Raw genomic sequence first — 14,501 nt, 5'->3', positions numbered from 1 at the left:
GTTTTCTGGTTATGTAAAAATCTCCTGTTACTCAGAATATTTATTAGGGGTTTTTCTCATACACGAGAACATAGGAAAGTTACTTTGGTTACAGGCCAAATGTTTTTCCAGCAGTATTAGAAGACAGATAAAATAAAAACGAGATTGAGAAATTACTGTAAAAGCTATTTATTTTTAAATATCTCCGGGCTTATTTTCACTACCTTTTGTTGATTTTGAACATCAATTAGCACTACTGTCTGCGCTTTGAAATGTATGGAATTTATTGTAGTGAAATATATAGTGAATTATACAGTGATGTAAAGTATTTGGGATTTGTATTAAAGTGAAAAAAAATTTCCTTTGTTATCAAAGACATAATAGCATTGAATTTTTTTTTACTTCTGTAAAAAAGCTTTAGTGACTTCAGTGAGAGTTATAAATAATTTAACTCTTTTTACAGGATTCCTGTTGACCATACCGCACACAAGGTACAGCTAGTACATATTTGTTTTTCACAGAATGGATTATTAACATTTGGAATATATAGGTTTAATTCTTTTTTTTTCTTTTTCATATATGTTTCTAAGACCTATTACTAGAGCTGAAAAATTGAGATAGCTGAATAACATTCGTTTTACTTCAGAAAATCATGGTGAAAGAACTTCAGCAAAATTTTTATTACACGTATAGGGGGATATAATTTCACAGAAAGCCAGTTTGTATTTTGCAAGGAGAAGGCACCTAGAAACAACTTGGCTCCTTATTGTAGGTTTGTAATACCCATTAAGAAAGGGCAAAGAAAATGTTTTTGTCAAAGTACCTGTTCTCTACACCTTCTCAATATAATAGAACTACCTAAGTGCTTTTGATGGGCAGGTCTTAATGAATCACTAATGCACTATTTAGTACTGTATCTACAATTCATAGTCACAGGTTGTTTCAGCATATGGCTTCTCACAGTTTTAAATGTGACTTCTTAGGGAAATATTTGTAATCAAAGTAAAATTAGAAATAAAATTCCTCAGGAGCATATACATTTTAGGAGTAATATTGACTCACTGTTGCATTACTTATATACTTGATGTTTTAGAAAAGAAAAAAATAGTCAGTGGGTAAATAATATTTTATTGACTGTATAATACAAAGTACTTAGATATATGTACATAAAATAAGTGCTTAATGTGTCAGAAACTAAAAAACTATTTAATGTAGGGTGTTTTTAATTGCATTTTAATTATCTCAATAATTCCTTCCAAAACCTATAGCATTCAGTACTGTAGCATGTTTGCTAGCAACTTTATGTTTTCTTTCCTTTTTTAAAGGTATGATGAATATGGAATTTTAAGCATTAGAAATTACATAAGAGATAACTAGATGGTCTCATTTATTATTTTTTACCAATCCAGAGGGTTTTAGGTTTACTCTTGCAGTAGAATTCCATAACTTTAATATATGTTGATGTGCTGTGAGCTTTTCCCAGGTAACAAAATTCAGTGTTCTTGGACATCGATGTGGGATCAGAATACTTTTCTTTACATAGAAATTATGGAATGCTTTATATGACTGCTTTATGACAGATATTTCAATATCTAAATTGTATGCATTTTTCCTGTATTCAGTCAAGAAACAATTGTACAGATTTAAAAGCTCAGTCACTTAAATATCAGCTGCCACTTGGTGAGTATTTAGTGTAAAAAGCAGTAAACCTGAGTGTATATACCTACAAGATTGAACATTCAAGTATGTTTCAAGTTTAAATGTGATACAATGGAATGCTACTCTTTCCTCCTCCCTTTTTCACTTTCCTCAATAATGAAAATAGGTATTTTTAATTTTTTTTTCTCCTCAAACAAAAATGAAGCAGAGAAGCAAGTTTCCCAAAGCTACAAAATAAGTAAAGATCAGAACGAGATTGAATCTGAAAATTCCTTTCCTCAAGGAAACTGAGGAAGATACTGCTCCATGAAGGTTGCATTGTCAAGCAGAGGATTTTTTTAACATTTTTTAAAATTCATTTTCCCTAATATTTTTATGCTCTTGAAATTCAGATATTTTAGGGGGGAGAGGCTGAGGAGAATGAGGATTTGTATGAAGTTTCTAAATATAAAATGTATGTTCTAGAAGAACAGAAGCCAACATTCATTTCTCGCCTGTGCCTTTTTCCATGCAGTGATATGGAAATGAAATCCATAAATTCCTGTTGCATTTTTGGGTCATGTTTTTAACAGTTGTGAGATTCTGACAAGAAAATGTGAATAATGAAATTAAATCTATGACTGGATTTGTGTTTTGATCATTATTTGAGGGAGTATTTCTATTCAGTTTCACAGGAACATTTTTAAGGACAAGAGCAATAATGCTAAGTGTAATATAGGATACCATGACTTTATGTTTATGCATTTTCATTGACAATATCATAACAAAATGAATGAGATCATGAACAGGTTTTGAGTATACAGTTCACTATTCCAGTCATAAGTGGGTACACTTTGTGGTTTACCTTGACAGTGTTCCTTTAAGCATGTACTTATTCCCTTGATTATAGGGCCTAGAAACATATTTTTCTTTATTTTTAAAAAATTTATTTTGAAAATTTAGAAGTTGCTTATCTGTCACTAATAACTTCACCATAGGTGAAGAGATGCTTTCAGTCATACTTAATAGTGGTGTTTAATACATAGAACACAAATAAATACGCATATTTATACAAATATATATATATATAAAACCTTTCTTTTTCCTGAATCAATGTAAACAGAGCCCAGATGGCCGTATAGAAGTCAAAGGGCAGCATGGAAAATCGTCACTGCATATTAAAGATGTGAAGTTGTCAGATTCAGGGAGATATGACTGTGAAGCTGCAAGTAGAATTGGTGGGCACCAAAAGAGCATGTACCTTGATATTGAATGTAAGTTCTAATATTTATTTTTCTCTTTTAAATTTGTTCTAAAAGAAAAAAAAAAGTACATTCTTAATGGAAGGTCATTTTTGTCTGGTAATCTGTGTCTAAACTTGCCTTATTTAAGAAAGCATGTGATACTGTAGTTAAAAATTTCTGTGGAGGAATCTTGTCTTTTCTGAAGCTGGCAAGATCCTTGTTGGTGATTGAAGCAGGACAGGATTTCATGACAGGATTTCATGATATTCCAGTGATATAACTCACTAACTTAAGTCTAAGCTTAACTTCAAATCTTTGGGCTATTGGAGACTGCTGTGGATGAAAAGTATTCACTGTGATAAAGTAAGGAATAGTGTGAGCAACAGCTCAGTCTTGAGCTTAAATTCTACACATTCAACATCTTCTGGTGTCTTCCTAGTTCTCTGATTTACTAAGCTCCAGCAAGTCTCTAGCTCCTGTTACAGTGCCTCCTGGAATTCATAAGTTTGTGACAATCTCTCTTAGACATGGTCTTCATTCAAAGCTCTTGAATTCTGTACAGGAGACAAGGAGGGTGGTTTTTTGCTGAGAGAAGTGTCTGATGCCTTAGAGGGCAATCAGAGAGAATAAATCTAAAATTTAGGAAAAAAAACCCCAAAAAAACATCTCTTCAAACTGTTTTTCAAATTCATGAAGAAAAGATTTTCAAAATATGAGAAGAAACAAAAAAACTTTTGTTTTATATTTCATCATTGTTCTGTTTTGCTGGAGAGTTTAATCTAGAAAATATTTGTTTTGTTTGTTTTGAAAACATTTGTTCTACATTTGCAATATAGCTTGACTGAGCCTGTTTGAGAATGAGTCTGAATAGAAAAGATCTTTCCAGTGGGAATGTAGAAATTGGAATAGGATCTGTTGCACAGAAAGATAAATAATGGTTGCAGACCATTGAGTGATTTCCTGAGAGGTTCTGAAAGTGCCTTCAGTATATTGCTTTGTGTTCCATCTTTCTGGTAAGAAAGGAGTGCATTATGACATAGGAAATAAATCTGAGAAGAAAATGAGAAATGGTCAGGGTTGTAACTAGATAGCAGGGGTGGAGCAATTTGCCAAGCCAGAAGACCTAAGAAAGAAACACAGTATTTATCAATAGCTCTAACATAGCTTCTTTGCAGTAGACATAGGAAGTAATTTGAAACTTTATAAAACATTATTCATCTTTTGGGGAACATAGTGATTTTCTGTATCTGTTTCATTAATGAGTGCACTGGTTTGCTGATAATTATTTAGTATATACATAAAGGAAAAAATATCTTAATAAAAATGAAAGTTCACTGAAGTTCCTGTAGTCCTTAAACTTTAAACTTTAAATATTTAATATTTAACAGATTTCATATTCAGAAGAGAGAGATAGGATGCATCACATTTTATGAAACATGGGCAATTGAAATTCAAGGATATATTAGCAGCACATAATTCCTACTAAAGGGCATAAAGAAATCTCTTGATCGATACATTACAGTCTAATAGTCTAAGACATCTTTCAGGGTGAAAGTTTTGGAACAGATACTAAGAATTTAAAAGTTACATATGTGGTTTGGCAGACTCAGTTTTGAATATGTGTGGGAACTATCAAATAAGAAAATGGAATAGCACATAGTTTCAAGCTTGAATTTATGCCTTGGTAGATACACTTTTTGATAGAACATAAAGCTTTCCATAGTTCAATAATCTTCTGAGAACACACAGTTTTTAAAAGAACATAGAAATATTATTCTGTCCTCAGGGATATCGTACATTGTGATGATTATTTTTAATGTATAACCCAAGATTTTTATTTGGTCTACCATTAAACTATGGCATTTCTAAAACTAAAGTTATCAGTCAAATATCAGTTAAAGTTTATTTTAACTTACAATGAGATTTAAGCTCTCTCTTTCTATATATATATGTATTTCATTACAGGTGTTTGAATAACAGAAGTAAATCTTTTTTCCATATCTTTTATATGTAAGGTAATTTTTTTTTTTTTTTTTTTTTTTATGCAAAGCAAATATTTTTGGGGTGACGATACAATACAGATTTGTCTCCATTCATATTCTGATTAACAAGTCAGAAAAGCTTTTTGCTTGCCTTAGAAAGAACTTCACACTGGTATATAAACTACAAATACACCTTATTTGTCCTGCCCAGGAAAGAAAACACTTGTCTAAGACTTGTCTAATGGTGAAGACTCTTTCTGCTCTTTAGAAGAGTCCTCCCAGGAGAAAATGTCTTCTTTCTGGCTTCATTTCCCATCAGTCTAGCCTATGTCATAAACTTCTGTGATGAATTCTTCCAAGAATCTATCACGACCTCATTGTCACCATTCCACCACAACTGTGTTGCCATAACTGTTAACAGTCCTTTTCTCAACTGAAAATGCACTATTTTATAAAGCAGGTCTCATAGCTATCCTTCATTTCACTTGTTTCACTTTGTAAGTTGCAGGCTGAAGACGCCTGAGCAAAAGGTACAGGTTCAAATTTAAATAATGAACTTCTTGTAGCAAAATGGGAACTTTTTTTTTTTACTCTCCTTTTGTTATTTTCCAAGTGATATTATTTAAACATGTTAATTGCAGCTACTCGTATCTTTGTAACCACAAATGTTGCAGTCAGGGGTTTTGACATCTTTGTGCTAAATATTCATTTACTCAGTTGCATGAATGAACTATTTTCATTTTCAGATTTAATTGTTTATATTGTTCAGTTTTTCCTAGATAGGACTGATCAATGCACCTGTACCATTTGAAGTTATAAAGAAAGCTGCTGTCATTTTGTTATTATGTTTTAACACGTTTAGCAGTTCGTGTGGAGCATGCTCCCATCATGTACTTAAATCTTAGTGAAGTGGAGGAGGCCTAATGGAGACTCAGAGTGTTCTGGTGTCACTCTTATCCTTTTTCTTACTGACTGCTGTCAGAGACTTAAACTGACAGTAGGATTGCACAGACTTCCTGTACTCTATCCTTGTTCTCTCACGGGGTTGCCCTTGATGATAAGAGTGGTTCTCCAGGACAGGAAGAGATTATCAGGTTCGATACCTATTTGGCATGCTCAACCCTGCCTTTTATCTGAAGCAAAGCATAGGTAGACATGAATTTTAGGGAACCCAGAGGCATTTATAAGAATTTCTTCCAACAAAGCAATTGTTGTGTTTAGTTATGTTTAGTTTTCTTTATATTACTTATTAAAAATAAAGCAAAATGATCCTATTATAAATGTTATTTTTAAATGGTTATCATTAATTGCAAAATTTGGTTATGCATACGAAGCCTAGCTTGTGTTGGACAAATCCCAGTAAATTACAAATTGACTTTGTGAATAATACTATCAAGTGTAAGAAATCTTGAAGAATGTGATACCAATCTGACTAGAACAAGAAAAATTCTGATGAAAGAACACCTTATTTTGGGGGCTTTAGAAATTTTTCATTGCAATGGTTAGCTTTTGAGAATATATAATTGTAATTTTAGCATGTTCAATATGCTGGGTTGTCTTTCTTCATAGTATTATTCTTAGTTAGTGTGCATTGATGGCATTACTGAGTTGGAGAGGATTTAAAGAAGCCAATCAGCAATCTACAGTCCCATTGTTGTGTTCAAACTGTCCTTAGCACAGTCAAAAGTATTCAAAGTACTTGACTGTTTACTAATAGGTGCGCACACTGTATAAGATGCTGGTCTCTAATTTCTCTGTCACCAAGTGAAAATCCCCTTTGGAGAATACTCCTGTTACCAACAAAAATGGACAAAGCTGTGTTTTGTGTAAAAGTCTGTTTTTCTACATTACCACCTGGGGAGCACCCTATCTTACAAGCTTTTGTAGCTGCAATTACCAGTTTTCATATCAGCCTATTTCACTTAAATCCCCCCCAGTTTCAATATTGATGCTGCAGTTAGGTATGCTTGATAATCTAAAATGCCTGCTTCTTCACAGACCACTATTTCAGGATGTAATCAACCATCACAAACAAATTACATTCAGTTAAGTGCTACATCTTCTATGAGATCAGCCACGTGACTATTTGAAAAACATGATTTCTTAGAAAGCAGTTTCTAAAATCTCCATTTAAATAATATGTCTTCCAAAAATTAGTTTTTCTGCCCCATTAGATTTTTTTTTTCTATTAGTATTTTTACTACTGTTTTTCATCCAAACCTGATTTTGTAGTTATATTTCTTATTAGTTACTGACATTCAAAAATGTGGGACAAAAAAAAAATACTGTGTAACATGTGCTGCATAGTCTTTACCTGTAAAGAAACCTGTGTAGTGTTTATTATACTGCTGTATTGCTTATCAGAAACAGTCTATTTTCCTTTTTCTTTTTTCCCCAGCAGCATTTGAAATCAATCTCATTATTATTTAGTATTGAAGTTTGTTTCCTACATCAGTTAGTTTTAGTTTTTAGTAACTAAATTAGTTAGCAGTATTACACTGATGTTAATGCAGCTACTTTGGATTCATGCTGTTTAATTTTACATCTTCACAAAAATATACATTATTACTTAAAAACAAGTTGAACAAGAGCTACTAATTCTATTTTTCTTCATGGAAGCACGGCTTTGAACCAGTGAAAATAATACTACTGTGTGCAGGATATCACAAATGTAGTGATGAATGTCACAAATGTTTCATTTACCTACTGCTATCATGAATTTTAATGAAGACAGTTCATACTTTGGATTTGATTTCTTTTAAAAGAAATCAGTGTGGCCACATCCCATCACTACACGCAGAATGGTTGAGATTTGAAGGGATTGTCTCTTGTCCTGTCACTGGGCCCCACTGAAAAGAGCCTGGCTTTGTTTTTTACATCTTGGTTTGAGCTATTAATCATGAGGGCCCAGCCTCATGATTTTTTGTGGACAGCACTTTCTGTAAAAGTTAACTAGAGATAGCAAGTCTGAGAGTCCTTAAGCCATGTGGGAATGATTATGGAGAGGAGAGGAGAGGAGAGGAGAGGAGAGGAGAGGAGAGGAGAGGAGAGGAGAGGAGAGGAGAGGAGAGGAGAGGAGAGGAGAGGAGAGGAGAGGAGAGGAGAGGAGAGGAGAGGAGAGGAGAGGAGAGGAGAGGAGAGGAGAGGAGAGGAGAGGAGAGGAGAGGAGAGAAATTAGGGAATGAAAGAAGGCTATCAATAGGAGACATATGGAGGTAGAGATGATAGGTAGGAAAATACAGAAGGTAAAGATATGAAGCTAGACTTTGTTATAAAAATGTGACAAATAGGATAGGACAAGAGATAGGGGTTAGGATTCTGGTTTGAGAAAGTCATTGCAGGTTTTCACTTCTAGCTGTAAGAGAATTATGTAATCTAATACATGATGTCACAAGTCTGGCTATCACAAATTAATCCAATAAATCTGTCTTGGAATACATATAACAGCTGAAATTCTGATACAAATTGGTGCCATCCAAAACCAATGTGTCAGCAATTGGCAACACCTGATCATTTTATTACTAAAATAAGAATTACTGCCACTGTGAGAGATATGCAGAGGAGTCTTCCTGTTCCAGTTCTGATGGCCAGTGCCATTGGTGATTTACTGACAGAAAAAATGACTGGTGAATGTATGTGAGAAGTTTGTTTTATTTATCACTGTCAAGGTACTCAGCATATTTTACCTAGCTACCATTTATTTAAAATTCCTTCTCCTGTTTTAGACAAGTTTAGAAAATTTAAAACAGATTTACACGAAACTAAAATTTTGGGGGGGTTTTGTTTTCTTTGTTTTGTGGGTTAACTTGATGATTTACATATATATATATATATTTATGTGATCAACCCCTTAATGCTAAGGAGAACTCAAAGAAAAGTAGATGAATTGAATTTCTGTGACTCTGGCAGCCCTGAGCACCAGAACCATGCATGCACTCACTAAGCAGCATTTGTTAAGTTCGAAAGTACCATTATCAACAGCATAGGCAGGATACCTTATCTTCATGATAATTGATTTTTTGTCTGTGTTTATGGAAATAGAGAAATAACTATGGTGTTTGGATATTGCCAATAATATCATAATCAAGGTTACAGGGGACTAGTACTGCTTTCCAGTAAGACAGAGCTCTTACTCTTGCATAAACTTTGTAATTAGTAGATGGTCCATCATACTACTGACTATCAATGCTTCACTGCAATGCATTTAGAGAGGAACCAAAAGAATGGGGTGGGGAAGAGGAAACATTACTAAGAGTTATGTTTCCTGTCAATTGCTGTGAAAGAAATATTTACCTCTGAAAATTTTTTTATCTCAAAATGATAAGCTGGATTCTGAAAACAAACTTCAGGTTTTAGCTAATAATAATGGCAATTTTAAATCCATTACAAGTTTTGATTGCTTTTCTAATTGGAAACATCACATGCAGATTTTGCAGGTTTTTTCCTTGTAACAACATGATTGTGATAGCATTGGTAAAATTGAGTTAGCTCTGTTTTTCCTATCTTCTTTAAAGCATGATTGTGTATTAAAATCTAATCACCTGACCTCATTTTTTTAAAACTTAATATTTCCTGCTCTAAGGAGTATATTAGAGTTACTGTACCTGTCTGGGGAGATTATTCTACCTTATCTCCAAGGATCAAAAATATTAGCTATTATGAAACAAGTATGAGGGAGAAAATACAACAGAAAGATATATGACTGTTAACCAAATAGCAACAGAGTTGCAAAAAGGTACTTACACAGGTTAAATGGCAAGGAAGATTTTACATTTACTAGAGGATACTATTTATTACACTCCTTGATGATACAAAACATGCCACTGCTAAGCATCTAAGAGAGGGCCTTCAAATAATATACTACATGAAATGTCCCAGCACCTTGAGCATGACAATGAGTCATGTATTTTCATTGCATGATACAGGAAAACAAATTATTTGAGATAAAAATAGCTAGAAGTTTGAAAACCTTTGAGAACCTGTGTTCTTCAATTAAGAAGTACAAATCTGATTCTCTACAATAGTTTGCTATTATAGACGACTGGACACATGGTGAATCAGGTAATTTGCCATGTCCAATTTTGTATATAACACTGGACATACACCAGAGATGGATCTTCAAAGTCTTTAATTGAATTACCTTTTAGATGAGACAGATGATGTATTGGTCTGGTTTTGGATCGCTGTTCTTGGACATTATAGCGAAGAAAGATATCTAAATGCTAGAGAGATTTAAGATCAGAGTTTTCTTCTCTTACATATTCTTCTTAATGCAGGTTATCCAGAATCACTTTCCCTAACTGGAGTGCTGACATGCTGGCTTCTTTCTTGTCTGGGAAAATAAACAGCATAAGTTTAGCTGATGTGGTCATCATAATATTGTTTATTTATGGTTTAGGCCTAGCCAGTGTCTACCAAGCTCACTCAACCCCCACCCCAACTATGGGATTGGGAGGTGGAAACCCACTTAGAGGCTTGTTAATGGAGACATGCAGAGGGAGGTTTTTACACCCCAATTACGGTAAAAGATGAAAACAGACAGATTCAACTTGGGAAGAAAAAAATACTGTTTTAAAATGCAAGGAGAAAGAGATCACACAACCAGATCTTTTAACCTTCCCCCTCACCGCTTTCTCCTTCCCAGTCCCGGATCCCTTCCCTGCTGCCTCCCCCTCAGGGCACAGGGCAGGGGGGGTTCAGGGTCAGTTCCCCACACGGAGTTTCTGCCGCTCCTTCCTCCTCAGGGGGAGGACTCCTCACGTTCTTCCCCTGCTCCAACGCGGGGTCCCTCTCCCGGGAGAGTCCTTCAGGAACCCCTGGGATACGAGTCCCTCCCACAGGTGCAGTCCCTCAGGCACAGGCTGCTCCCGCCTGGGCTGCACACAGAGTCACGGCTGCTGCGGGAGCAGTCACCTCCTCTGACACGGGGTCCTACACGGCTGCAGAGCCACATCTGCTCCTCTCCGTGATCCTGCACAGGCTGCAGCACCATGTCTGCCTACCTGTGACACTTCAGGGGCTACAAATCCACCTCTGCCCCACCGTGGCCCTTCAGGGACTGCTCTGACAGTCTCTGCCATCTCACCAGGGGTTGCAGGGAAATTTCTGCTTGGGTGCATGTCCTTTGTGTGAAATATCACTCCAAATTTCTTAATTTCTTAATGTATCCCTGACTAGGAAATAAAAAATTGTCTTACTTAAGATAAGTTGTCTGAATCAAGCCCCTAGCACAGTCCTCATTTTTAAAATGGTTTTACATTTTGGAGATTCTTATTTGGGGCTCTCTCTTCATGTGGTGGATTTTTATCTGTGTTGTATGATGTTAAAAATGTTAATACTTGTAGTTGTGGAGATGACAGTCCATACCTTGCCTATTCTTTTAAATTATAAGAAAGCAAGTACTGTAGGTACGCAAAATCTACCTTTAGAAGAGAGAGCAGTCTGACCTGAAAGCCCCTGTTATCTTAAATGCTTTTACCTGCAATATAGAAGCATACGCTACCTTTTCAATTATAAGACTTTGTAAATATGATATGATTTTTCATGTGTGTTAAATCAAACCGCATGATGTTACCTAGGAAGGAAAGGTAGTAAGGTTCAGTATTCATTAAAGGAGTAAACATATTCTGAGAAACCATGCACCGATTCCATGCATTGGAAGAAAGTGCTTATCTAGAAATTGTTGTGAAGTAACATCATTTTGTGCCTCATGAACACTGAGATGAGATTTCTGATCCCTGTGTTGAACACATTAGGTGCAAAAGCTGTCTTGCAGGAAAAAGTCAATTCATGCAGTTTTCCTTCAAGGGACTTCCACCACTAACTTAATTTCCAGGAGAAAAGCAGAGGCTCCGAGTCTTAGCACTCTGAGATTCCTGACTATAAAAAAAGTTAAAAAGAGTCATATGCAGTTTGTTTTTTTGTTCTTTGAATTCCACTAGCATGAGATGTCAGACCATGAAGACTCTTTGATAGTAAATTTTTTGTATTAAGGTGTTTAGCTGATGAAATATGTGCAGTTTTTTTAAGGTCTGTGAAAATCAAGGAACACTTGAAATGCTTATTAAAACGTTTGGAAAAGAAAAATGAGGTTCTGTATCTGGTAAATAAATTTCAAGGAAGACATGCTTTAGTTATTTGGATGAAACAACTTGCTCTCCTATAAAAATAAGGGCTGAATAATTACTTTTAAAATGCTGCTGTCATTAACCAGTGTAGCAGCCTTGATCTGCTTCTACTGATAACAGTTCTTTTCAGTCAAAGCCTCTGTGCTTGCATGCAGTAGCAGCATAATGTCACAACAAATATGCTTTTTTGACAAAGGCAAACACAGAAAGAAGTTGAAAATACACACTTCAGAAACAAGGAAGTGTGTTTAAACCATTCATGAAGTTAAACTTACTACTTAGCTGAATATGCTCAGTTCTGGTCTCTGATAAACCTATTAACAATTTTCTAGCCTTAAGTTAGACTGCTTGTGAGAAGAGTAAAACAGAATTTCCATTGACCCATCTAGAAATATCTAGGAGATATTTATCAAAGTAAAAATATATGCATATATATTTTAAATATTAAAAGATAAGACACCAGCTGTAATTGACAATTCTCATTTGGAATTAAAGTGCTAGAGTGTTTTTTTTTTACTTTCAGTAATATAAAGAATATATAATCATTGTAAAATATTGTAAGAGTGGGATTAAAATAAAAATAATTTACAAATAAGTATTCGATAGATTAAAAATATTGCTTACCCAAGACATAAGTAGAAGAGCAGGAAAAGAGCTACTTTAAACACTGTTAAATTGTTCCTGCTATTGAGAGAAACAATAAGTAGAACAGATAATTCTTGTCACAAATGGCATTGTGATCTGGAAATTGTACTTTTGGTTGCAAACCAGCAGTTTTCTGGGTGTCAGACTCTGTGTTGGTCAATATGTTTAACATACCCCTTTATAAGCAGGTTTGTAAGGAAGATGCTCCATGTTTTTGCTTCTCTATAGCTTCTAGATTTCAGAAGGAACTGGTATAAAGTTTATTCTAAATAGTGTACTGATGGCATTTTTTTTTTCCTGAAGTAGATAGAATACCTTTCAACACTTTGGGTATTCTTTTATTATTTTTTTCCTTCTAGGTTTATTCACTCAGTTAAACATGTCTCTTTACAAAGTTTCCATAGTCAGTAAGAAATTTATGAACTCTTATACACTGATGAAAAATTGGAGACTGAATGTGATTTCTCAAGACATTATAAAATCAGCAAATGAACAGATTAGACATACAAGTCTTGTAGATCACCTTCATTTGCCATACAAGGGTCTGGCTGAAGAATTTCTCATCCTCAGGAAGAAATGGTGTGATTTCTGGGATAATGTCATTCAAGGGCTTGATGTTGCCTAATGCAACTATAATTAGTAGATATTTTCTTCCTGAGAATTGCAGCTCAAACAGGCTCAGGAGAGGAAAAAAAATACCAAAATAAAGGTTCAAGAAACTAAAAGCTGAATACTGATATTTTCATGCTCCATAATAAATGGGCACATCAAGCAATTGAAATGTCTATATGAACATGAATGCTTGGATAGGGGTATACAGCTTTTTGTACTAAAACAATTACTGTATTTGTACATTACTTGCTTTTTTCAGATGCTCCAACATTTGTTTCAAATCAAACCATGTATTACTCTTGGGAAGGCAATCCCATCAATATAAGCTGTGAAGTGCTAGCAAATCCACCTGCCTCAGTTCAGTGGAGAAGAGGAAAATTAGTTTTACCAGCAAAAAATACAACACATCTGAAGACCTATGGCACAGGAAGAAAGCTGATTCTAGAGGTAAGGCTTAAAATGAAAATCAACATTAATTTCTTCCTCACCATTGCAAGTACTATCGAGTGCATTTAAAGATAAGCCTTGCAATTTAAAAGGTTAAAGCTTTTTTTTTTTTTTGCTTTCTTTTTTGCCTTTTTTTTCATTTCTTCCACCAAATAAATACATAAATAACTATGAAACTAACCCATCATAATAAAAACTAAAATGACTACCTCCTAAGAGCTTACAAAATACTTGTATAGTAATACAAAATATAATACAAAATACTTGTATAGTAACAGAAGAAAAAAAAAAAGATAATAAACTGCTACTTGCTTTGATAACAACTGCCCCCTCTCAGAGGCACTGGAAAAATAAGATCCAAGATCCCTTCAGTTATCTAAATGGTAAATGTAAGAACAAAACTGGAGAAAGGCCAAAGGCAAAGAGTGGATACCCATCAAGGCTTTAGTTCCCTGTGAAATCCATTATCTGTTCTGTTTTATATCCTTATTCACCTGTGTTTACAGTTGAGCCACATCCTTAAGTCTTCCTTCACCTCTGACTATCTGGTGTATTGTGAATTTTGCAAACAGTAAAAAGTAGAATACGATCCTTGAATCATCTATAATAATCAGCAATTTTCAGACCTTTCATTGTTTATTTCTAAGTATCAATTAGTATAAACAATGTCTGTAAAAAAAAATACATTTTTAATTTTTTTCCTTGTTTAAAATGAAACTGTAAGGATAAACAATATCACCATTTTCCATTATTTGATTTTCTCATTCTATTTTGAGAAAGGGGAGTTTAACATGAAAAAGTGTGTATTTAGATCTCTCTTCAATGAG

At 34.4% G+C, this 14,501-nt stretch overlaps 1 protein-coding gene across 1 annotated transcript in view; it reads left to right on the top strand.

Moving 5' to 3' along the window:
- NCAM2 (neural cell adhesion molecule 2) overlaps positions 1-14,501 on the top strand; it is a 245,780-nt gene that overhangs the window by 170,377 nt on the left and 60,902 nt on the right. Inside the window, exons 9-10 of the mRNA XM_071755255.1 lie at positions 2,741-2,891; positions 13,487-13,674. Coding sequence (XP_071611356.1) covers positions 2,741-2,891; positions 13,487-13,674 — 339 coding nt within the window. The remainder of the gene's footprint in view (positions 1-2,740; positions 2,892-13,486; positions 13,675-14,501) is intronic.

The sequence above is a fragment of the Heliangelus exortis genome, chromosome 1 (genome assembly GCF_036169615.1).
Source record: "Heliangelus exortis chromosome 1, bHelExo1.hap1, whole genome shotgun sequence".
Lineage (NCBI taxonomy): Eukaryota > Metazoa > Chordata > Aves > Apodiformes > Trochilidae > Heliangelus > Heliangelus exortis.
The sequence above is the reverse complement of the archived record's forward strand: the minus strand, read 5'-3'. Positions and strand labels throughout refer to the sequence as shown.